Source organism: Cucurbita maxima, unplaced genomic scaffold (assembly GCF_002738345.1).
Source record: "Cucurbita maxima cultivar Rimu unplaced genomic scaffold, Cmax_1.0 Cma_Scf00018, whole genome shotgun sequence".
NCBI classification, from domain to species: Eukaryota; Viridiplantae; Streptophyta; class Magnoliopsida; order Cucurbitales; family Cucurbitaceae; genus Cucurbita; species Cucurbita maxima.
The window spans coordinates 2113381-2138192 of NW_019272034.1; the positions used below are offsets into that span (position 1 = coordinate 2113381).

The window sequence follows — 24812 nt, forward strand, 5'->3', positions numbered from 1 at the left end:
GACTTTTATATATAAATTGTGAGATCATTGCCGAAGGAAAACTAAATATTTCTTATAAAAATGTAGAAAACTACGTACTTTAAAACAGTGAATCTGATAGCTATTCGTCACAAATAACATCAGAACTAGATATTAGGAGATTGAGAGTAAGATCGGGACAAAAATTATATATTTATATATATAGTTTTAGGTCTGGAAACTGAGAGTCTGGTATATTTTGTGTATTGGGAAAGAGAGGAGAATTATGAGTGGGCTCTCAAAAAGGTTTGTTCTGTACTCCTCAAAACGGCTTGCCAAGTGATCAAAAGCCTCTCATCTTCCCTTTCCATTTCTTCTCCCCGCGTTTTCCTTGCTTCTTTCTCTCTGTCATTCTCAGCGTTGAAGAAGGCTTAAAACCCACGAATCCCCAGAAAACTAGATATTCTTAGGAAATCCATGATCATGGCTGCTCCCATTCTCAGATTACCCTTTTTCCTTCCCATTCTCGCCATTTTGCTACTCTTCTCCACCTTTCTTACTTCAACAGGTTCGATTCTTCTTCTTTTTATTCCTTATGGCTTTGTTTTCTTTTTCTTTTTGTTGTTTGTTTCAATGGGTGTTGGTCTGTTTGTTTCCATAATCGTCTCTGTTTTGAAAACTCGGCCTCTCTTTCTGCTTGTTTTTGTGATGATCGATTCTGGAATCTGCTCTTCCTTCGTTTGATTTGAAGAATGATGAAATGCTAGCTTTCGTCTTTGATTACTCTGAGTTTCAGGGGTTTGTTTCTCTCGTTTTCTTTGATTTTTTTTAATCTTGTTTTTGGGTCTTGGCCACGGGGGACTTGTTTCTGGGTTTTCTTTCATGAACTTTCAAATGGGTGGTTGAGGATTTTTGGGTTTAATGCATTATGCCCTCTGCATGTATAAGGTTCTGGATTTTCAGAGTTTGAGGAAAATCCTCTGTTTCTTCTTAACTCTGAAATGCTGTGTTCATTTAATTTCTGAGATGAAATTGAGAGCAATGCTAAAAAGGAGTGTGTAAATAATGGATAAGAAATGATGTTTATACCTAACGCTGTTAAAGGTTATGATCTTGAGGCTACTAATTCTGTTCATGGACCATATTGCTTTTTTCTTTTTTTTAATCATTATGATTTGACTAATAGCTTCTACGTACTGTTTGAACTTCAGAGGGTGATGCTGATTTATCCTTTTTTTTTATGTTTTTTCTTATTTGGTTTTCAGAAGCGTATGATCCACTTGATCCAAATGGAAACATTACTATCAAGTGGGATGTTATAAGCTGGACCGCTGATGGCTATGTTGTAAGTGTTTATGAATCATTGTGTTCATTTCATAAGAATCAATATGTGTGATAGCCCTTCGAGATGGATAGATTGGGTAGAGAAATGAGGGGTTTTGGAGGAGATTTCTTAATTTCTGTATAAAATGATAAGCACTTGTGTTATGGTGATGATTATAATGGGAAATTTAGTTGTATTTTCCCTAAATTCGTGTTTTGTGAATGAATAGGCTGTCGTTACTATGTATAATTTCCAACAATATCGTCATATTCAAGCACCGGGATGGTCTCTGCAATGGGGATGGGTTAAGAAAGAGGTCATATGGAGCATGTTGGGAGGCCAAGCAACCGAACAAGGTGATTGTTCGAGATATAAGGGGAACATCCCTCATAGCTGCAAGAGGGATCCAACCATTGTTGATCTATTGCCCGGGACTCCGTATAACCAGCAGATTGCAAATTGCTGCAAAGGCGGAGTTCTCAACTCCTGGGTGCAAGATCCAACTACTGCAGTGAGTTCATTTCAACTCAGTGTTGGTGCTGCAGGAACCTCGAATAAAACTGTCAGATTACCAAAGAACTTCACCTTAAAAGCACCTGGGCCTGGTTATACTTGTGGACCCGCAAAGATCGTTAGACCGACCAAATTCATTTCGTCTGACAAACGGAGAGTTACACAGGCCTTGAGTAAGTAAAGATTAGAGAGTTATTTACTTGCATTATCTTCCTGTTTCTATGTTCTTGTGTAGCTTCAAGTTGCTTTCAAATTCAATACCTTTCCTTTCAAGAAATCCTTGTACTAGTCCACTGATATTTTGCTTCAAATCCTTTATGTTTGCAGTGACATGGAATATTACATGCACATATTCACAATTTCTGGCTCAAAAAACTCCGACTTGCTGTGTTTCGCTGTCATCATTTTACAACGACACAATTGTTGCTTGCCCTAAATGCTCCTGTGGTTGTCCAAACAACTCTAACGGAGCCCAAAATTGTGTGGAGTATGCTATCTGCCTCATATAAAACTATAAACTATTATGACTTGGACTAATTGTGAACATGTGTATTTGCAGGCCAAATTCTCCGCATTTAGCCTCTGTTGTTACCAATGCTAGTTCTAGCAATAACAATGTGGTACCTTCGGTTCAGTGTACAAGCCATTTGTGCCCGATCCGAGTTCACTGGCATGTGAAGATTAACTATAAGGAGTATTGGCGTGCCAAGATCACAATTACAAACTTCAATTACGCGATGAACTATACAAATTGGAACTTAGTTGCTCAACATCCCAACTTCGACAATTTAACAACGATTTTCAGCTTCAACTACATGTCGATCAATCCATATGGAACTATAAGTAGGATACATTTTCTTCTCGGAAACTTCTTTTTGTTGTTCCTCTTCTTTTAAATTTAAATAAATGTATGTGTACTTCTAACAGATGATACTGCAGTCCTGTGGGGAGTCAAGTTCTACAATGATTTGCTCATGCAAGCAGGCCCTCTTGGGAATGTGCAGACAGAGCTACTTTTCCGAAAGAATCCATCGGTTTTCACATTCGATAAAGGCTGGGCTTTCCCTCGGAGGATTTATTTCAATGGCGACAACTGCGTCATGCCGCCTCCAGATGCCTATCCCCACTCACCAAACACGGGTTTGAAGCAAGGTGTCTCGTTGTTTACTACGCTATTGTCGATTTCCTTGACTCTCCTTTCCCTTCGCCATTTATTTGCATAACGTTTTCCCTTGTATACTCGAGTCATTCTGAAGTTTTGAAGTGGATCGATCAGTCTGGCACACACAATTATTCAAAGAATTGATGAATCTCAGATATGGATGATGACTTTTAACTACACAATTGTTTTTCTTCGGTGAACTTTTTGGTGATCGAGTTCACTTTGTAAATGTTGTACGATATTACAGAAACTCTCTAAGATTTCCATGTCTGCATTGAGATAATGCTCAACCATGGAAACTTGGAACATGTTTACATATCAATTGTTGTCAGTAAATGTTTCTCTGCTACTTTGATTCATTCCATATCTTTATCTTCTTTCATGGAACAGTGGAATTTTTGTGAATGGAAAAGTAGATTGCAGGAAGAGAATGGATTCTGAATTTCAGAATATGACATTCTTCATTTTGAACTTTCTAAAAGATTGTAAGTTCTTGTATGCAGGTGATTTTGTTCCTATATGTCAAAAATATGGACTTGATCTGAAAAATTACATTACATTCTTTCTTCATGTGTAATTTTGAATTCTAGAAAGGGACTCAGCAAATAGCTAGCAGCAGGAAGAGCAGCAGCAAAGCAAATGATGTTGAGAGGGCAATGGGCCTTTTGCGGGCAGTGTTTGGCAGGAACGGGTATGTGTCCGGTGGTGGAAGCATGCACTCGTCGCCATTGAAGTAAACTTTCCGAGGGAATGCCCATCCCTGCTTAAAGGTGAAGGTGTTCTGATCCTTTTGCAGCAACACCTCTGATTGTACATTCCCAAATGGCCCTGCTTCCATCAGAAGGTCGTTGTAAAACTTCGTCCCGTAGAACATTCCCGTGTCATCTGTGTATATCAGGAGCAAAAACCGTGTCTTAGCTCTCCTCCTTCGGTGAATATGTCAAGGAAAGAGCAACGAGTAGAAAACAGTTTCAGAGTTTGATGCTTTTACTTACTGATTGATTCATAGGGGACAAGGGGTTTGTAGTTGAAGCTGAAAACTTGGGTTACATTGTTCAAATTTGGATGCTGGATGACGAGAGACCAAAGCGAATAGTTCATTCGGTAGTTGAAGTTTGTGATGGCGATCTTCACCCGCCAGTATTCCTTATAATTTTGTTTCACGTGCCAGTGAACTCGAACCGGGCACATATGATGCGTGCACTGTAGCAATGGGGTGTTATCTTTCTTTGGTGTATTGATTCCAACCAGCTTAAGAATCTTAGAATCACTCCTGCAGTCATTGCAAAGCATAACACAGTTCAGGTCTGAGCTGTACTAATGGCAATACTTAATAAGAATTCAGATGGAAATGGCTAGCCTTACTTGATGCAGCTGTTCTTGTTTTGGCAACCACAGGTGCAAGACGGACAAGACGTGATCGTATCGTTGTAGAACGATGAGAAAGAAACACAACAATTAGGATTTTTTCTGGCTAAAAACTGAGAGTAAGTGCAGGTCACATTCCAAGTCACTGCACACAAAAAGAAGAAAGATGACCAAATTACAGCGTTATACTCGTTGATGAAATGCAGATGGAGGACTGTAATTAACGTGTTCTTACTCAGAGCTTGAGTTTTGCGACGGCGGTCGGGCGTGAGGAAGGTGGTGGAAGGCACGACCTTGGCAGGGCCACAAGTGTACCCGGGGCCGGGACCAAGCAGAGTGAAGTTCTTGGGGAGTTTGACAGTCTTATTTGAAGTACCTGCTTGGCCAACACTGATCTGAAAGGCTGAAACAGCAGCTTGAGGGTCTTGTCCCCAAGCAGCCACAACCCCACCTTTGCAGCAGTTTGTAAATTGCTGATTGTAAGGAACTCCTGGCATCAAATCCACAACAGTAGGGGTTTTCTTACAACAGTGAGGAATGTTTCCTTTGAACTTGGAGCAATCGCCTTGCTCGGTCGTTTGCGACCCGACCATCGACCATATCACTTCCTTTTTCGCCCACGTCCATCCCATCGTCCACCCGGGACTCATTATGTGCCGGTACATTTGGAAGTTGTTCAATGTCACAACCGCCTATAAAATCATCCAACTTCATATGACTACATTCAAAAACTCATATCAGAATAGAAGTTCTTACCACATAGCCATCAGGCGTCCAAGACATGACGTCCCATTTGACCGTAATGTTCCCATTCGGATCCAACGGATCGTATGCAGCTGCAACCAAAAAACACAAGTAGATTGATCACCAAAACACGAACGAGAAGTTCAAAATGACAGGTAACTCGGCAAAAACAAGCCTCACCTCCAAGAGAAAATATGACAAAAAGGAAAACAGCTGAAACAATCAAGCTCATTGTCGGTTAAGTCGAGCAAACGAGTTCTACAAGAAGATGAATGAGGAAGATGAACAATAAACGACACACCAAAAGGGTGTCGTTGAAAGCTTTATATAAGATTATGGTTTGTTCTTTATGTTCTTTGTTCTGTTCAGTTCCCATAACGTGAAGCAAGGGCTAGGTTTAATAACATGGCGGGACATCTGAAGATTGAGAAGTTAACATCTCAACGGTACAAGGGTTGAAGAGGAAGCTGATGTGTAATGGCTTAGGCGTGGAAGTTACTCAAATGACCTTGTAGCTTTTGCTGTGATATCAGGTATAAAGAAATTGCACCTACCCTGCATAATACCCTTTTGGGAATTACTCAAATTTTATGATACTCATTCAAAGATCATAAGATAATAGTAAATACTCATAGAATTTGTGTTCCTTACTATTATTATGTGTATGTTTTGAAATACTTAGGTTAATTGTGTGCTCATTTGAGGCCTTGTGGCTGTCATGGGGGCCTAAGATCTAACATGGAAGGCAAGGCAAGGCAAGTTTCTTGAATGTTGTAACCAATTTGGATGAGTTTGAAGGAAGCAAACAGGTTGGGAAAAAGGTATAAAGAGAGAGGGAGAGAGATGGAGAAGCCTTTGAATGTGATGAAAACCCAAAAAGACAACAGATCTACCAAACAACTGTTGTATTTGGCAGACTTCACATAAATTGCTTCAATACTAATACTTCTCTCCTTCCCATCCCTCTCATTTGCCAAAGGCTTTTAGTTTTCCTCACGACCGAGATTTTGAATCTGGATTTGACATCGATATTACTCTATATTCTCGATCTCTTGAGTTGTTTTTGAGATTGTAGGCGACCGTGCTTCTTGGTAGACCAACACGTGCCATTTGACATATTGTTGTCTTTACTAACATTGTAATGGCCCAAGCCCACCTTTAGCCGATGTTGTCCTTTATGAGTTTTCCTCAAGGTTTTTAAAACGTATCTGCTACGGAGAGATTTTCACACCCTCACAAGGTCATTGGGGCCAACATCCTCGCTCTGACACTTGTGAGCGTGTGAAAATCTCAGCGAAGGTCATTGGGGCCAACATCCTCGCTCTGACACTTGTTCCCTTCTCCAATCTACCCCCTCTGGGGCTCAGCCTCCTCGCTGGCACATCGCTCAGTGTCTGGCTTTGATACCATTTATAACGACCCATGACCACCACTAGCAAAGATTGTCCTATTTGGGTTTTTCCTTTTGGGCTTCCCCTTAAGGTTTTTGAAACGTGTCTGCTAGGGATAGGTTTCTACACTCTTATAAAGAATGTTTCGTTCTCCTCTCCAACAGATGTGGGATCTTAAAAAAACCTCTTTGGAGATCGCCCAACTCCTTTAGATGAAATAATACTCCTTGTCTATGTATAGTGCACCAACTTGTTCAATTTCGAGCATCACATTCCCACCAACTTTTTCGTAGTTAACTTGAACTACACTATAGTACGAGAGTAGTGTCAACCAATGTCAAGGCCCAAGATTTTAGAATTTAAGTTTAACACCTAATGACCTCGCTACTCAATGACTTTCGATGCTTATAAGATTGGAGGTTATATCTACACACGTAAGTATGAACAAAAACACATTAAAAAGCTCGTTCTGGCTTGCAAAAAAAAAAAAAAAAAAAACAATCTTCATTCTCCAAAGTAACTCAAGAAAAGCATTTGAAGCCAACAAACTTCGTACTCGTTTTGGTTTGTAAGGATATTTTAGTCATTTTATAATTTTGAAAAGGCTACAAATAATCTAAACTTTTTTTTAGTCAACGCAATGGAATGTGGATGCACGTGCGTGTTTCTGTTTCCGCACGTATCTCCCTCTCTAGATCTCACCTTCCTTAATTTATAAATTTTATAAATTTTATAAATTTCTACTCTATAACTGATTAAATTAATAAATGCTTCACAAAGTAACATTCTTTTTCAACCTTTCTTTTATTTTTACAAGCAACGTCTTAATTCTCAATTAATTTATTTTTAATCAATTAAATATTGGAGATATATTCCAAAATATCAGAAAAATATTCATAATATTTTCCTAATCATTTAAATAATTCTAATATTTTACATTTATTTTATTAAAGAAACAAACAATCAAAATAATTCCAAAATCCAACCTAAAATCTTAAAATTAGAAAGTAATTTATGAAATTTTATTATTTATTTTTAGATCAAATTAATTCAATTAATAATAAAAATTTATTATACATAAAATTCAAAAATTAAATTTGAGAACTTTGATATATTCTAGAAATTTAAATCAATTAAATGACATGAAATTAATTATAGATGGTTTGTAAAAATAAAAATAAAAATCTATCCGCGGAATTCGGCGAGTTTGACCAGAGAACAATTCCTCGTTACCTTTGAAATTCAGAAACCTCGCTCTCTGCTTTAATGGCGACTTTAAGCCACTCGCTTCTGCATAACTCCACGGCCTCTCGCAATCTCCCAGTTATAATTCCACTCCCAATGCCCAATTCCTTCACATCGCCATCTCCCCATTTCTAGATTCCGGCTTCTCTACCTCTCTTTTCCTCTCCCATGGCGTCCTCATTGCTCAAAGATGAGCTCGACATTGTCATCCCCACCATTAGAAACCTCGACTTCCTCGAGATGTGGAGGCCCTTCTTTCAGCCATACCATTTGATCATCGTCCAAGATGGCGACCCTTCCAAGACCATCAAGGTCCCTGAGGGATTCGATTATGAGCTCTATAATCGCAATGACATTAATCGGATTCTCGGCCCTAGAGCCAACTGCATTTCCTTTAAGGACTCTGCTTGTCGATGCTTTGGGTATATGGTCTCCAAAAAGAAGTATATCTTCACCATTGATGATGATTGCTTTGTGAGTTCTTTCGCTTTTTCCACTTTTCCGATTGGGCTTTTGGCTTTATGATTTTGGTGTTTTCTTTTTCCTCTGCTATTGCATGTGTGATTCCTTGATGGGTTTGATTGGTTTCCCTTTTTTCTTGGTTCTTTTTTGCATGCCCGCCATCTGTTTGTGAAAAGTTCGATTACAAGAATGCTTGCGTTTTTCGTTGTTGAAAACTGGGTCTAGTTTTAAGTCTGCATTCTGATTGTTCTTTGCATCCTCTTGCACTCTGATGATCTATATTCCTCTTTATTCAGTTTACCTCTGTTTGATTCTATATGTAGTTTTGTGCTCATTCATAATAATAGTGTATGAAACTTTTGATCATTTCAGAGCCTCTTATTTGTTTAAAAATTTGATGCTTAGGTTGCCAGTGATCCGTCTGGGAAACAAATCAATGCACTTGCACAGCACATCAAGAACCTCCTCTGCCCCTCTACCCCCTTTTTCTTCAACACCCTTTACGATCCTTATCGAGATGGTGCTGACTTTGTGCGTGGATATCCCTTCAGTCTGCGTGAGGGTGTCCCAACCGCTGTTTCTCATGGCCTCTGGCTTAATATCCCAGATTATGATGCACCAACTCAGCTTGTTAAGCCTTTGGAAAGGAACACAAGGTAAGGACTAATCTCTAAAGGCTGCTCTACTTGGATAGAAGTCATAAGGTCTAGTCTAATTTGTTGTCTAACGATCTTCATTGTTTGAAAAAGGTTTGTGGATGCTGTCCTGACAATCCCAAAAGGCACTTTGTTTCCCATGTGTGGTATGAATTTGGCATTCGACCGAGACCTCATCGGCCCTGCAATGTACTTTGGACTCATGGGCGATGGGCAGCCAATCGGTCGATACGACGATATGTGGGCTGGCTGGTGCATCAAGGTGTGTAGCATTCTGTTAGAACAATTACAATACTGCTGAATTATAGATTGATTAGATTGCACATAGCCTTCTGCTATGAGAACTGTGATGCATCTGAACGCAAATTGACAGAACGATTAATCAACCGAATGCATACATGTAGGTTATATGTGATCATCTGGGGTTGGGAGTGAAGACAGGGCTGCCTTACATCTACCATAGCAAGGCAAGCAACCCATTTGTGAACCTGAGGAAGGAGTACAAAGGCATTTTCTGGCAGGAAGACATCATCCCATTCTTCCAACAAGTTGTTCTTCCAAAAGATTGCACCACTGTCCAAAAGTGCTACATTGAGCTGGCCAAACAAGTCAAGGACAAGCTCAGCAAAGTTGATCCTTACTTCGACAAGCTGGCCGATGCCATGGTGACTTGGATTGAAGCTTGGGATGATCTCAACCCAACTGGAGCTTCAGCTAAGTTGCCCAATGGAAAAGCGTAATCGTTTAGTTAAATCGCGTCTTCGTGCAACTATAGATGTTGTTCGAGTCTTAATAACTTGTGATTTTTGGGATTTTGAATGGACTTTTTGTTCTTCAATCTACTGTTCTATATAAGCTGTAGAAAGAATAAGATATGGTGATTCAGGTTCTAGTTTGTACCACAGTTGTGATACCCAGAAATATTTAGTAATATTTGTTTGAGTTGTTGGTTCATGTACACCCATATTTTCCGATATTAGTTGTGATTTTTGAGAACTATGATTTGTGTTTGTTTGTGAACTTTTAATATCTTTTATCTAAGATTGCATATCGAATATACGATCATAATCTTGTGATTGTAGCTTTTTATATAAAAATTCCACTAATTATATTGTCCTCTGTGCTGTTCACTTTCATGAAGGTTTTGAAGAATGTGCACAAAGTTGAAATTCCACAAATGCAGATATGATGATGATGAAGATTTCAACTTCAAACAGATTTTAAAACATTTTCCCTATAAGGGTCTGAGAAAAAGAGCTTTCCCCTTTGGTAGAGATAGCAGAAAAGAGAGAAGCCAAGCCAAAGAGTTTTAGTAGTGTGCTTCTTCCAATTCAGAATACTTTGCAAAAGTTGGCATGAATAAGAATATGAACATAATATAAGGTACAAAATATTATCTCCCGTTTACTCTTTTTCGATCGAAAGATACAACAAATATCTCTTTATATTAACCATTCAACCATGCTTTGATCCAACAATGGTTGGAGAGGGTAACGAAGTATTCCTTATAAGAGTGTAGTGTGTGGAAACCTCTCCAAGTCGTGAGGTTGACAATATGTAACGGGCCAACGGCTAGACACCAGGTGTTGTCCTCAAAGAGGGTAAATTGTGAGATCCCACATCGGCTGAAGAAGGGAACGAGTATTCGTTATAAGGGTATAGGGTGTGGAAGCCTCTACTAAGTAGATATTAACGGTTAGTGGTGGTCTTACATTGTTATCAATGGTATTAGAGCCAAACACTGGACGGAGTGCCAGTGAGCAGACTCTCTCAAAGGAGAGTGCATTGTGAGATTTCATATTGGTTGGAGAGAGGATATGTAAGGAGCCAAAACATACAATATCTACTAAAGGTGGGTTAAGCTGTTACATGAACTGATGGGGTAATATTGGGTAAATTAGCATCTCTAATTATGGGATCCAAGTCAGGATGCCATTTTAATAGAGAGGTTAGTGGGATGATTAATTTCCTAAGATAGAGAAGATGAATAAAAGTGAGGACAATTAAGACCAAACAAAATGGGAAAAAATAAAGAAATTTTTCCATTTATAATTCAATTAGTGAAGTTGAAGAAAGGAATATTTGCAACAAATTTGATATTTAGTTCATCAATGCCTACTATTTCCAAAATTAATACCCTATTTCTTGTTCACGATAGCATTATGGTTGAATTGAAAAAAGGTCAGTCGAATCAACGACGAAAAGTCCACTAATCACGTAATTTGAAGACTTAGATTTGAAAACAAGAGAGTGAATTGAATTCGAGGCGTTTGTAACAGCCCAAGTTCAACTGAGGTTTTTAAAACGCGTCTGTTAGAAAGAGGTTTTTACACTCTTGTAAACAATGTTTCGTTCCCCTTTCCAACCAATGTAAGATTAAATTTTGTCATTCATGTAACTATCGTTCTTTTCCAAAATTAAGAAACGAGGAAGAGAGAGATAAAATACGTGCCTAGCACCTATGGTAAAGCTTAGAGATGTAAAGCAAGCATGTTTAGTCACAAATCCTCTCAATTGCATGATTTAAAGGGTCAAAATATGCGAAAATTCTTTCTATCAGAGGTATGGTTTCAAAATGTATTCATTTAAGTTGTCGTGGATTAAAAAAGAAACGTCTTTCACATATCGTTCTCCTATCTAGTCACACGTTTGGGACCATTCGAACAAGTGAATGAGATGCAATGAGAAGAATCGAGCACCTTATAGTGATTTAGTGTGTTTGTCACACATAGACTAACAATATCAAAGAGCGGTTGTCGATAAGCAATTTGATTCTTGCTCAATTCGACACAACTTCACACTATTTATTAACTTAAGCATTAGAGTTTGTATGACATCTAAGTAAATGAGAGATACATAAATTAATTAATCGAGATTACATTTAAATAAGAGCGATTAAAATATTAAGATGATTAAAAAAGATTTAGAATAATTGATAGTCTTGGTAACTCAATTTACAAATTCAATGGCTAAGCAGACTTTGGTTGGAATAATTACATATTGGGTGACCTCACGAGAATTTATCTACCATAAATTTTATTTTTAAAAAATTTATTGTAAGCAAAATTAAAAAAATCAAAATAAATTCTTAAAAATGTTTTTTTTTTTAAAACAAAACTTATGAAAAAGAAAACAATAACTATCATAAATAAAAATAATATTTATAAATTTAATTTCTTCAAAACCAAGATTTTTATCTTTTATTTATTATTATTATTATTATTATAAATCGAATATTTCGATTTGACTTTTAGACAATCCAATGTAAGCACGCTGTACTGTTGACCCTGCTCTGAAACGACATGCATAGTTTATGAAGGGCATATCCGTAAATACCTCTGAATCCCCAACAAAAAAAAAATTAAAAAATTAAAAAATTAAAATCTTATTTTAATAACTTTCAAAATAGTTTCATTTTCCTCACCACACTTTTTTTTTTTTAATCTTTTAACTTAAAAAAAAAAATAAACATTTTAATTCTCTCATAAATAAGACGATTTTTGAGTAAATGAAGAAATTATAAATTAATAAAATTACATTTGAATAAGATTGATGAATTAAAAAATGTTTAAAATATTAAAAAATAGCGTGAATTTTCTTTTTTTTTTTTTCTTTTGTGATGTCATAAAAAATTTAAAATTAAAATTGCAATAAAAATTCAAATATATGATCAAAATTATAATATTTTAGCATGTTTTTTAAAAATAAAAAGGACGCATCTTTCTCACCCACCAAAACCTGGCACTCTCCGTGCAACTGCCCTCTTGTTTTGCCACGTGGCACGTCAAATCGTCTGACCGTACAGCTAAACAAGTTGTCCACTATTATACTCCAGTCTCTGGCGGAGGAGTCGACAACCCCGGAGCCAAGTCTGTGTGAATGACAGACTAATAACAGAGCGACACGTAGTGAGCAGAAAGTGCTTTTCGTGCTCAGCTGCGTAACTGTAAATGGGCTGTGACCATTGGGAAGTGCTTTTTCTTTCTCTTGAACAGAGAAACATGGAGTTGCCGTAGCCACACGTGGCAAACAGTCCCCCTGGCGCAGGCTGTTTATTTTTCTTTTCTGGTTACTTCGCTGTAGCCATCGCCGCCGTACGGCGGCGGTAACTTTCGAGGTTCGTTGGAAATGTACAGTGAACAATCGCATGCAAAAGAAAATTATGAAATAATTCAAATAATTGAATTAATTAAATAATTAAGATATTTCCAATTTTTATTTTGCAATTTTTGACAAATCATGATGTCAAATCATTCTCTCAGATAATGTGTTGATATTAAAAGAAGTGTTTTCTAGTTATTTTGTCCCTTAAAATATTAATAATTTTATGCTACAAAGTTTTATTTAATCATATTATTTACTTATAAAATTTACCAATCTATTTTTAAATAATATTCATGTTAACAAAAACAAATACCCTTAAAGACATAATTTTTTATATAACTTAAAATTCTAACATCATAATCCTAGGTTAAGAATCTCGTACCTACAATTTATTTTTTATTTTATATATATATATATAGAGACACCCTTTTACCTGCTTTAGAATTTGGTTGTATCAACCTATTACTTAGTTTTTGTTTCTTATTGACCAAACTAACCCTATCCCACCAACCATTTTGTTCCTCCAGTATTGGTTATTTTGGTCACAAACCAAATATGTAATTTTTAGTACCAAAACAAAAATGACAAATCCCAGACAAGTTGTACAAAAAATAAATTATTTTTATTCTCAATTATATTATAAATTGGCATGATTCGCTTTTATTTAATAAACGATGTATTATCTAATGTTTGATAAATTATCAGTCAACCACGAGCGTTAGAATATTAACAAAATCAAATCTACACGGAGAAACTAAATTTGTAATTTAAATCAAAAAGAAAAAAAAAAACGTTTGTTCTAAATCTTTCAAATATAAGGTTTTTATAACTTTTCCTTATTTCCTTAATTATTATATTAATAAATTATCACATGAAAATTGTACTAATCCAATAAGAAAATGACACGTGGAGTTTCATTTTTAAGGTTTGGTGACGACGTTCTGATCGACCTGTGACCGGCTTTAAGCTGATGATACAGAATCTGAGAACCAAATGGTACCACACCGGGCGCGTGTCCAATCAAAAAGCTCCACGTGGGTATGAAGATAAAAATATCACGAAATCGTTGAAAACACCACAAACGTGTAGCACACTCTTCCTAAACGCGCGTGGGAAAAGAAGGATAAAAGAAAAAACAGGGTGTTTTATAAGAAATTAGTAGGAAGAAGAAGAAGAGCTCTAAGGCTGTCTTGAAATTGTTTTTCTGGGTGTGAAGATCAGAACAAATCTGTAGCTCTGAAACCCTAAGAACAAGAACAAGAACAAGAACAAGAAAAAGAAAGAGAGACTTTTATTTATTTATTATCTTGTTTTGGTTGGGAAAAACAAAAAAAAAAACAACAAAAATCACTGTTTTCTGCCTCTACCTCACTAGGGTTTAAATCTTTTTTGTTCTTGTTGGATCCCAAGAACAGAGCCAGAGGCTTTGTTTTCAGGGGTAAGGAAATGGGAAGAGGAAGAGTGGAGCTGAAGAGAATAGAGAACAAGATAAACAGGCAGGTAACATTTGCTAAGAGAAGGAGTGGGCTGTTGAAGAAGGCTTATGAGCTCTCTGTTCTTTGTGATGCTGAAGTTGCTCTTATCATCTTCTCTAATCGTGGCAAGCTCTATGAGTTCTGTAGCACTTCCAAGTACTCTCCTCATCCTCATCTTTCTAGGGTTTCCATTTCTTTTTGTTTTTGTTTATACCCATCATTTAGATCCATAATTGCTTCTTCATCTTCTCATCTCATGTTGTTTCTTCCCTCAGCATGCTCAAGACACTGGAAAGGTACCAGAAATGCAGTTATGGAGCTGTCGAGGTCGCCAAACCCGCCAAAGAGCTCGAGGTGAATCCTCGATACACACACCCATGTCGTTAATGATTAAATTTATCGTAATCTATCTAACTACCGATGAATTCTAGATCGTAAAAATTGGATTTCTTTTTTTTTTTTTTTTTCTAAATTTTTACAGAGTAGCTATAGAGAATACTTGAAGCTGAAGGCTAGGTTTGAGTCTCTACAGAGAACTCAGAGGTAACTATTTTTTTTTTTTTTTTTTTAATTATTGATGTTAATTAAGCTAATTTTCCTACTTCATTAATAAAATATGAATATATTAAAAGTTTAGAATTAGGTCTAAAAAATAGTTGTTTATGTTATGGCAGAAATCTTCTTGGTGAGGAGTTGGGTCCATTGAACTCTAAAGAGCTTGAGCAGCTGGAGCGTCAGCTCGAGTCTTCTTTGAAGCAAGTTAGGTCTACTAAGGTAAGTTCATTAAAGTTTAACTCTAACCCATAATTTATTTCCCTAAACCCTAAATCCCGCCCCAAAGCGGGGTGGACACGAGCCAGCAAGGACTTAACGTATATATTTTGAATGAGATAGATTATTTCAAATTCAAATTAGTAATTGAATTTACTAATTGAGGTTACACAAAATCGGAGCCTTAACGCTGCGCTTCGAAAGGGATAGATTGTGAGATCCCACATCAGTTGGGGAGGAGAACCAAACACCTTCATAAGGGTGTGGATAACTTTCCCTAGCATACACGTTTTAAAAACCTTGAAATAGAATAATATCTATTAGCGGTGGGGTTGGGTCATTAGAGGTAAAAATGTAATGATTATCAAATGGGTCTTGATTATATCAATTCTCGTTTTGATTCTCATTCTCATTCTCATTCATATTTCTTGGGTTTGTCTCGATAGAAATATCCATGTTGCTCTGCTATTGTCTGTTGGTTCTTATAAGACAACATTTGAAGCTTCACCTTTGTACTTTGGAAATGGGTATCCCAGATTCTTTGCTTCTTAATTTATTGCTACCACCACAAGATTTAAAACTTGGCCTAACCATAGCTAGCTAACTGAGTCGATTCTTGCGGGTCGTTCATCACAATTACTATGATGATAATTATGATAGAGAGGAAATAAAGTCGATTCCTTTTGCATACCTTAGATGGTCTAAATCCATTGCATGACATAAAAGGAGGCTAAGAAGAAGATAGCATTAAGGAAGAGCAACTACGAGTGTATCTTTATGTCTTAGATCTATGGCGAAACTTTAATGAGTATACCTTATAAGATCCCACCTCGGTTGGAGAGAGTAACAAATCATTCCTTATACAAGTGTGGAAACCTCTCTCTAATAGACAAGTTTTAAAACTTGAAGAGAATCTAGAAGGAGAAGTCCAAAAACAACAATATATACCTAAACATCCAAGTAAAATACTCATTTTTTCGATAATTACGGAATCACTTTATTTAATTCTTTTGAAATGGTTTTCTGAAGTGCCCAAAAATTTTATTTCGAATTTTGGTCCCCAACATTATAATCATAGGGTTGGTATTCTTTCATTTTTTCCAGATTGTCAATGAAAAAAATAGTACAAGGTAGCCAATTTTTCGGACTTCTTAGGTTGTCTTGTATTGAACACAATTGTATGTAGCTCAATTTAGTAGTAAGTAACCGTCGAATTTCTCGTACCCAACACTTTATATGTTATGTTTCGAAGACTGTTTACATATGTGAGATTCCATATTGGTTGGAGAGGAGAACGAAACATTTCTTATAAGGGTGTGAAAATCTCTCCCTAACATACATGTTTTAAAAACCTTGAGAGAAGTACGAAAGGAAAAGCTCAAATAGGACAATATATACTAGTGGTGGGATTGGACTATTACAAATGGTATTAGAGGTAGACATGACGCAGTGTGTCAGCAAGCACGCTGGACTCCTAAGAGAGGGTGGATTGTGAAATCTCACATCAGTTGGAGAGTAGAACAAAAACATTCCTTGTATAAGAGTATGGAAACGTATCTTTAACAAACCCGTTTTATAATCCTTGAGGGAAAGCTCGAAAGAGGACATTATCTACTAGTGGTGAGCTTGGGTTGTTACGTATGAATTTGTTAATCATTACCAAATTCTAAGTACATTTGGAACTGAGAACTTGCAGACTCAGTACATGCTGGACCAGCTATCTGATCTTCAGAACAAGGTAGGCTTGACTTGATATATCAAGTGTTAATATCAGTCGAATTTTCATGAATTCATATGCTAATTTTTGTCTTTTTTTCAAGTTCAGGAACAGATGCTGATTGAAACCAACAGATCTCTAACATTAAAGGTAACCAAACATACCCTTCTACAAACAGATTTCAAAAAGAAAAAGCGTTAAGAAGAGATCGAAAAACTAAACACGAAATCGTTATGAACTCGAATGACTTGGATTGGGTTGGTCAGCTAGAAGAAATCAGTTCAAGAAACAACATAAGACTAACATGGGAAGAAGTAGACCAAGGCATGTCATATGCTCCACAGAATGCCCAAACTCAAGGCTTCTTTCAGCCACTGGATTGCAACCCCACTCTGCAAATTGGGTCAGTTCATCCCTTTTGGCTAAGCAAATGAAACGGTTTTCTGTGGATAATCTGTGTGTTTACTTTTGTGGTGTGGTGGGTTTGAAACAGATACAGTGCTGCAGTATCAGATCAAATTACAGCCACCACTGCCCCAAATCATGCCCAACAAGTCAATGCCTTTCTCCCTGGTTGGATGCTTTGAAGGCCTCAAACTCTACCTCTCTTTTTTTATTTATTATTAATTGCAGTATGGTACCAACACTTTGCAAATTTGTTAATAAGGACTTTTATTTTAGACATTATAAGAAAAAAAAAAACCCCAACATTTGGCTTGTGGACAGGAAAAGGAGTTGTGTACGGAGAAAGAACATAACATATTTACGTGTATCGGTTTGTATCGGTTTAAGGTTCACTCTAGCTTATATCAATCATTCCAACACCGTTACATTTCTTTTGGATTTTAAGAGTAAAGACCCACTCCACAAACAAACATGAACCACCTTTTGTCCTAATTCACATGTATCTTAAGGAAATTTTTAACACGTCACTCAACATAGAATTACATCCAGCGAAGTATGCTTAACCGTGAAGTGTCTATGGTTCAGTCATTAAAAAGTAACGTGCATCTTGTTGGCATATGCAGTGATTTTTAATTCTTTTAAGTCTCGTTCTTATTCTGATGTGCTCTAAGTTTATTCATGTATTACTTCTTTATTCAAGTGTCATGTTATTCGTCCGATATAAGTGTGTATATATTCAACTCAAACCCAAGATTATTTATTGAATATTTTTTATTATTCAACCTTTCAAAACAATTTTTTTTTTCTAGATAAAGACATCATCATTTTTTTAGTTTAAGTAGTATTCCTTAAATTATTTAAGAATTAAAATTTATAATACATTTTGGTCGTGTTTATAAACGATTTTGAAAGAGAATACCAAACCAAACTTTATATATTTTTGAAAAGTTTGGAAATAAATTACCATAATAATAATTAAAAATAATATTCTAAAATTAAAAAAATTAATAAAACATCCTTAAATTCAATAATTAAAATTTAATTTTATAATAACGATATAAAAATTTCTTTATTTTTTGTAGTTCTTAAAACTTTATTATTTAAAGCATTATTTCTCGATAGTGTAAAAAGAAAAAGTAATTGTAGTGGTCCAACTTAGTAATTATTCAATAAATAATATGTATATTTTTAAAATTTAAAGTAATGATATTATTATAGGGTACCATATGGTAAACAACTTTTAATATAATTAATTTCTTAATTACACCATTGTAGCGTAGGACGTCCATGGACCACAAAACCACAAGCTTTTCAAACTTATCATAATATATTTACGCAAAAATATACTCATTTTTATTCCGTCAAAAAAGGGTAAAGAATATAATTTTTTATTTTATTTTTAAAATAACTGTTTAATATTATATTTTGTGTACGATTTATTGAAAAAAGATTTAGCTTTATCCTAATATTCATATTAACATGTTTTAGAAAAACGTATTTTGTTCTTATAAAATAATCATTTTAGTAATATTGTTTTCTAATCCAATTATTTATTGCTTTTTTTGTTTATATATATATATGCTCGGTAATTATTTGTTTAAATTAGTTATTTTTTAAAAAATAAATTAAATCTTTTGATTATTTTTTAAAAATTTCATATATTGTTATAAATGTTCGTGAACTAAACTTATAATTTAACCTTACATTTTAACTTCTTTTCCGTGAACCTTGAATATTTACTTAGGAAACATAATTGTCTCGAATAATTACATTAGATGGCAATAAGAGTTGACTCGCGTATATGTTCTTAGGGTTATTTCATTAATCCATAACTTTCCTGATAGACACTAGGATAAACGAAACAAAGTTAATTAGGTGTCGTTATCTAGCCTATTTAATCTTATTCTAACCCAAGTCCATCTTTACCCATTTTAGTCCATTGCGTATCGTCATCAACCACACTCTTATACTTCAACCGATGTGGGATCTCACAATCCACCCTCTTGGGGGTTAGCGTGGTAATGTCTCACTGACACATCACTTGATGTCTGACTATAATATCATTTGTAATAGTTAAAAGGTCCGTTACATATTGTCATCAGTCACTGACAAACCGCTCGATGTTTGACGATGATATCATTTGTAATAGTTAAAGGGCCTGTTATATATTGTCATCAGTCTCACGATTTTAAAATGCGACTATTATGAAGAGGTTTCCACGTTCTTATAAGAAATATTTCGTTTCTCTTTTCAACCGATGTGAGATTCATATATACCCTAATGTTTTTATGGGCAGTTAATAAGAATTAAGTTTTGATTTTAGTAGATAAACACGACTTTTCACAATATTATGATATTATTCACCTTGAACATCAGATTTCATGGCTTTGTCTTAGATTTTTCCAAAACGATTCAGAGATAGTATTCATTTATTATAAATCTATAATAGCATGAAAAGTTACAAGTATTTGAGAGAGATTTTGAGTGTGATATAAGCAGGGCGCCGTCAGATGTAAAGAAGAAGAACAAAGACACAAAGCTCTGAGCTCAGCTAAGCTCTGACCCTTTATAAATTGTTCTGACATAAAATTTGAGACATTAACTGCTCCATGGTCTCCCTCCAACCATTTCTCGACAGCTCAATGGTACTATGCAACACCCATCACATGCCCTTCTCTTTCTTTCTTATTTTTCCCTCATTAGCAACAATCTCTCCTCCTTTCAAACTCCAACCGAATCACTTCCCTCATCCACAATTATAGAAACAACAACAATTCCCCACTTCCTCTTCTTCTTCTTCTTTTTCTCCTTTTAGGGTTTGTGTTGAAGAACCCTCCACCATGGGAAGGGGGAGAGTGCAGCTGAAGAGAATAGAGAACAAAATCAGCCGCCAAGTCACCTTCTCAAAGCGTAGAGCTGGGTTGCTCAAAAAGGCCCATGAGATCTCTGTCCTTTGCGATGCAGATGTTGCCTTGATTGTCTTCTCCACCAAAGGAAAGCTCTTTGAGTACTCCACTCATGCCAGGTTCCTCTTTGCACCCTATTACATTCATCCACTACTAATATAACATCTAAAGCTTTCATTTTTATCCTTCCTTTCTTCATGGGTGTTTGTTTGTTTTTGTTATTCGCTGTTTTATAAAATAAAAATCTCATCTTTATAGAACCAACCATCAAAAACAACAAAAAAATCAAGAAATTTCCTTCATGTTCTCTTCAACTCTACGTTTGAAACAAGGAATTACGAGATGTCTGTCAAAATTCTGTACCAATTTTTGGTTTGGCTTTGGATCAGGTAAAAAAAAAAAAAAAAAAAAAAACCTAGAGCCACGTGTCGGGAGACCATGATGTTTTTTGTTGTTCCTGCTTTGTAGCTCTAACCTAGTATTTGAATCTCTCGATGGATCTCGAATGAAGAGCTATAGCTCTCGAATTACACTGAAAAAGGAGTCAAATTTCTTGGTTTTATATATATATATATTTGCATGTACTGCACGATTCCTATTCATGAGATGAATTTGTATTTGATATGCATGGCGACAATCTATGTTTTGTTACCCTTTTCTCGACCCATGTCTTTAGATCGGTACAAGTTAAAAGTGATAAGAAATCAGAGATAAGATTTGGATTATCTTGTTCATCGAGTATTTCGAATCACTTCACAAGTAAGATTGATTATATCCGGCTTAAATGATTTTAATCATACAATCTAAACTACATAGAATTGTAAAGAAATTTAGTCATTAGCTATAGTAAAGCAAAAATGCTCTTTTCACTATATTTTACAGAGATAAGACATTATGTAGCCTCAAGATAAAACCCTTGACTTTCCATGAGGCATTATAGGAGTTTGTAATCTTCATACTTTATGATCATAATTAACTCTAAATTATCATCCACCCAACATTTGTAACTATCCAAGAATAAATGGAGTTTGTTTCCTTCTTTATTATAGCATGAATTGCAACATCGTGTGATAATTTCAATGACATTTTGTTCAAATCTTTATCTTGCATTATTGATGTCTTGAGCATAATAACTCATGAACGTTCTCATTATATTACATTGTGATGTTAATCCTTAGGATTTATAACTAGTTATGAGTTGAAGTATGTATAATAAGATTTATTAGGTTCCTGTTGGTTGAGCATACTTGGTTAAGTTGATTAGGGTTCTATGTGATTTCTTAAACTATGACCAACAAGTTGAGAAAGTCTCTAAATATCCTATACAATGCTTGAAAAGGTGCCACTTCAATACTCATTTGATATCTACAACGCAATGTTTAAACCATCTTTTGGGGTTTATGCTAAAATCTGATCCACAGCTACTGATTATGATAAAAGGTGAGTGATTAAGGGTTTGATTTGGTTTCCAAAAAACAGCATGGAGAAGATCTTGGAAAAATATGAGAGGTGTTCTTATGCAGAGAGACCATTGGCCACAAATGCAGATTCTGATTTACAGGTAAAAACTAACGTATCTGATTTTCATTTCTCGTGTTTACTGTTTTTATTGATTACCAAATTCAATTTCAATTTATGTTTGAAAGTTTGCTACTTTTTGGAACATTCTTACTGTTCAAAAAAAAAGAAACCAACAAACAAACAAACTGTAAATGTCAACCTAGTGGTTTTAGGATCTGGAATGTCTTGTCTTGGATTTAGAACAATGTTTTTGTGAGAGGGAAATAACACATTCCTTAAAAGGGGATGAATATCTCTGTAACGACCCAGATCCACCTAGTAGATATTGTCCTCTTTGGACTTTCCCTTTCAGGCTTCCCCTCAAGGCTTTAAAACGCATCTACTAGCGGAAGGTTTCCACACCCTTATAAATGGTGGTTTGTAGTCTTCCCCAACCAAGATGGGACATCACAATCTCTTCTAAAAAAACGGGTTTTAAAACTATGAAGTTGAAGGCTAACGGGCTAAAACATATAATATCAGTTAATGGTATCGAAGCCAGACACTGGGCTATGTGCCAGCGAGAACACTGGCTCTCGGAGGGGTGAATTGTGAGATCCCGCATCGGTTGGAGAGAGGAATAAAACGTTTCTTATAAAAGTGTGGAAACCTGTAACAACCTAGGCCCACCGCTAGCAAATATTGTCCTCTTTGAGCTTTCTCTTTTGGGCTTCCCCTCAAGGCTTCAAAATGCGTTTGCTAGGGGAAGGTTTTCACACCTTTATAAATGGTGGTTTGTTCTCCTCCCCAACCAACGTGGGACATCACAAAACCTCTCCTTAGTAGACACGTTTTAAAATCACAAGACTGACAGCAATACGTAATAAGTCAAATCTGACCATATCTACTAGTAGTGAACTTGGTTGTCAGTGATTGTCTTGTTTTGTTCTAAGCAGGTGAAAGTTGTCCAAACACTTCATCTATCCCGTCTTTAAATTGCATGGGATTGATAAGAGTTCAAATAAAATTTGAATTTCCATGAATTCTTTTGGAACTCGTGTTTAAGAAGAACTAAATCAATTCGAGTTTAAGTATTTTACTTAGAAAAAATTAGTTACCATTAAGTTTGGTAGGTATATATACCCATCTTATCGCCCAAATAACTGGTTCAAGTGTCTAAGTAAGCACCCTTGGCAGGTAAGTTGGTGTGAGGAGTACCCAAAAATTGCAGCCAGAATGGAAATTATACAGAATAACATCAGGTGTTTCAACACTTCTTGTGCATTACTCATTTTCAACTACAGAAATTTATTTTGTTTTGTTTGAAGGCGTTATTTGGGAGAAGAGCTTGAGCCTTTGAATTTGAGAGAACTTCAAAGCTTGGAGCAGCAACTTGATTCATCACTGAAGCGCATAAGAGCTAGAAAGGTCTGCTCTTAAATTCAAAGTTCTTCCTGTTCATGAATCTCATCTTTCTTTTTTTTGTTGCAGAACCAACTAATGCAAGAATCTATCTCATTGCTACACAAAAAGGTGAATGACTTTTGAACCAATATATTTGGTATTATTACTGAGGCATATATGACTCTAATGGCTTCCATTATGGGTTAAATTTTGGTTGTAAATGGTTGAAGGAAAGGGAACTGCAAGAGGAGAACAGGCAGCTTGCAAACAAGGTATAAGTTTAAGTACAAGAGGCCATCATCTCCTATTTGGTGCAGCAAATTTTAAGTAAGTTCTTGTTTGATGGGCTATTTTGATTTGTAAATAGGTAAAGGAGAATGAGAAAGCTTTGGTTGAACGTGGACACTGCGAGCTCCCAAACTTGGCTCCTTATCAGCCCATTTTGGCAATGCCACCCCCAATTCCTTCTTTGTTTATTGGGTATGCATTCTTTTCTGTCACTGTCAAATTCTACTTGGAATGAACCATTTCTTATAGGAGGTGAAAACCTCTCCCTAGTAGACGTGTTTTAAAGTTGTGAGGCTGACAGCGATACGTAATGGGACAAAGTGAATAATATCTGCTAGAGGTAGATTTGGACTGTTACAAATGGTATCAGAGCCAAACACTGGGCAGTGTACCAGCGAGGACGCTAGCCCCCGAAGGAGTGAATTGTGATATCCCACATTGGTTGGAGAGGAGAACGAAACATTTCTTATAAGGGTGTTGGAAATCTCTTCCTAGTAAACACGTTTTAGAACCGTGAGGCTGACGATAATATGTAACGGGCCAAAGCGGACAATATCTGCTAGCGGTAAACTTGAGTTGTTACAATAAAGGGGAAAAATAAAAACAATGATAAACCCTCCATTAGAGTTCATAAAGGAGAGGTTGTTTGAATTAGGCTGTAACAGGCCAAGCCCACCGCTAACAGATATTACCTGCTTTGATCCGCTAGCAGATATTATTCGTTTTGGTATGGTATATATCGTCGTCAGCCTCACAGTTTTAAAACGAGTCTATTAAGAATGTTTTGTTCGCCTATCGAATCGACGTTGTAACCCTTTTGTTGTTGGATCATCATGTAGAGAAAAATATCAAATAGAACAAAACCCTTATCAGCTTCCACACGTCAACCTAGCAACCCTTGGCTTAAAGACTAAATATTTTGATGTGCAGAGAAAACTTGCATGATGGGAGAGGCTCAACAGGATCAGATGAAGATGAAACAAGGCCAACAAGCACCAACATCCAAATACCAGCCTGGATGCTTAGCAATGTGACTGAAAATCATCGCAACTAAAAGCAACAGCACCGTCGTTGTCTTCTCCATAGTGGGCGGCGGGCGAGGGAGCAGCTGCCATTACCACCACCACCACCACCTCCATTGTAACAAAGAAAATGGCCATGGGGGAGGGGGAGACAAAATAACGTCCATACCCAATTGGCCACCCCACAATTACAAAGCCATATTGTGTTATGTAGATACTCATTTCTCAACATCTCATGTGACTCCAAATTCATTTGAAACTCTTAGAAGAAAATTGAATTGTGGTTACTTCCATTTCTTTTTCCTAGCTTTTGACAACTTGTGCGTGTTGCTTGATGTGTCTACATGCACGCAATGGGTTGGCTAGCCCTTCTTGTCCATAGTCCATGGCCTCAACA

At 36.2% G+C, this 24812-nt stretch overlaps 5 protein-coding genes across 5 annotated transcripts; 4 read left to right on the forward strand and 1 right to left on the reverse strand.

Moving 5' to 3' along the window:
- The first annotated feature begins 232 nt into the window (after nt 1-232).
- Nucleotides 233-3316, forward strand: LOC111493329 (protein COBRA-like). Its single transcript, XM_023142991.1, has 6 exons — nt 233-526; nt 1224-1303; nt 1512-1968; nt 2123-2282; nt 2355-2638; nt 2723-3316. The coding sequence occupies exons 1-6, from the start codon at nt 436-438 to the stop codon at nt 3016-3018; spliced, it is 1368 nt and encodes a 455-aa protein (XP_022998759.1). The 5' UTR covers nt 233-435; the 3' UTR covers nt 3019-3316.
- Nucleotides 3317-3493: 177 nt separating this feature from the next.
- On the reverse strand, nt 3494-5356 carry LOC111493330 (COBRA-like protein 4). Its single transcript, XM_023142992.1, has 6 exons — nt 5250-5356; nt 5082-5161; nt 4561-5017; nt 4323-4470; nt 3953-4230; nt 3494-3842 (listed from the first exon to the last, which is right to left on the reverse strand). The coding sequence occupies exons 1-6, from the start codon at nt 5299-5301 to the stop codon at nt 3556-3558; spliced, it is 1302 nt and encodes a 433-aa protein (XP_022998760.1). The 5' UTR covers nt 5302-5356; the 3' UTR covers nt 3494-3555.
- Nucleotides 5357-7694: 2338 nt separating this feature from the next.
- LOC111493331 (probable UDP-arabinopyranose mutase 2) lies at nt 7695-9789 on the forward strand. The gene is made up of 4 exons (XM_023142993.1): nt 7695-8179; nt 8573-8823; nt 8917-9085; nt 9228-9789. Exons 1-4 carry the CDS (start codon nt 7874-7876, stop codon nt 9561-9563), a joined length of 1062 nt encoding a protein of 353 aa, XP_022998761.1. The 5' UTR covers nt 7695-7873; the 3' UTR covers nt 9564-9789.
- Nucleotides 9790-14089: 4300 nt separating this feature from the next.
- Nucleotides 14090-17613, forward strand: LOC111493333 (developmental protein SEPALLATA 1-like). The gene is made up of 8 exons (XM_023142996.1): nt 14090-14558; nt 14678-14756; nt 14884-14945; nt 15077-15176; nt 16870-16911; nt 16999-17040; nt 17157-17293; nt 17384-17613. Exons 1-8 carry the CDS (start codon nt 14374-14376, stop codon nt 17475-17477), a joined length of 741 nt encoding a protein of 246 aa, XP_022998764.1. The 5' UTR covers nt 14090-14373; the 3' UTR covers nt 17478-17613.
- Nucleotides 17614-19897: 2284 nt separating this feature from the next.
- Nucleotides 19898-24708, forward strand: LOC111493332 (truncated transcription factor CAULIFLOWER A-like). Its single transcript, XM_023142995.1, has 8 exons — nt 19898-20320; nt 21681-21762; nt 22899-22963; nt 23030-23129; nt 23193-23234; nt 23336-23377; nt 23473-23585; nt 24324-24708. Exons 1-8 carry the CDS (start codon nt 20136-20138, stop codon nt 24445-24447), a joined length of 753 nt encoding a protein of 250 aa, XP_022998763.1. The 5' UTR covers nt 19898-20135; the 3' UTR covers nt 24448-24708.
- Nucleotides 24709-24812: the final 104 nt, after the last annotated feature.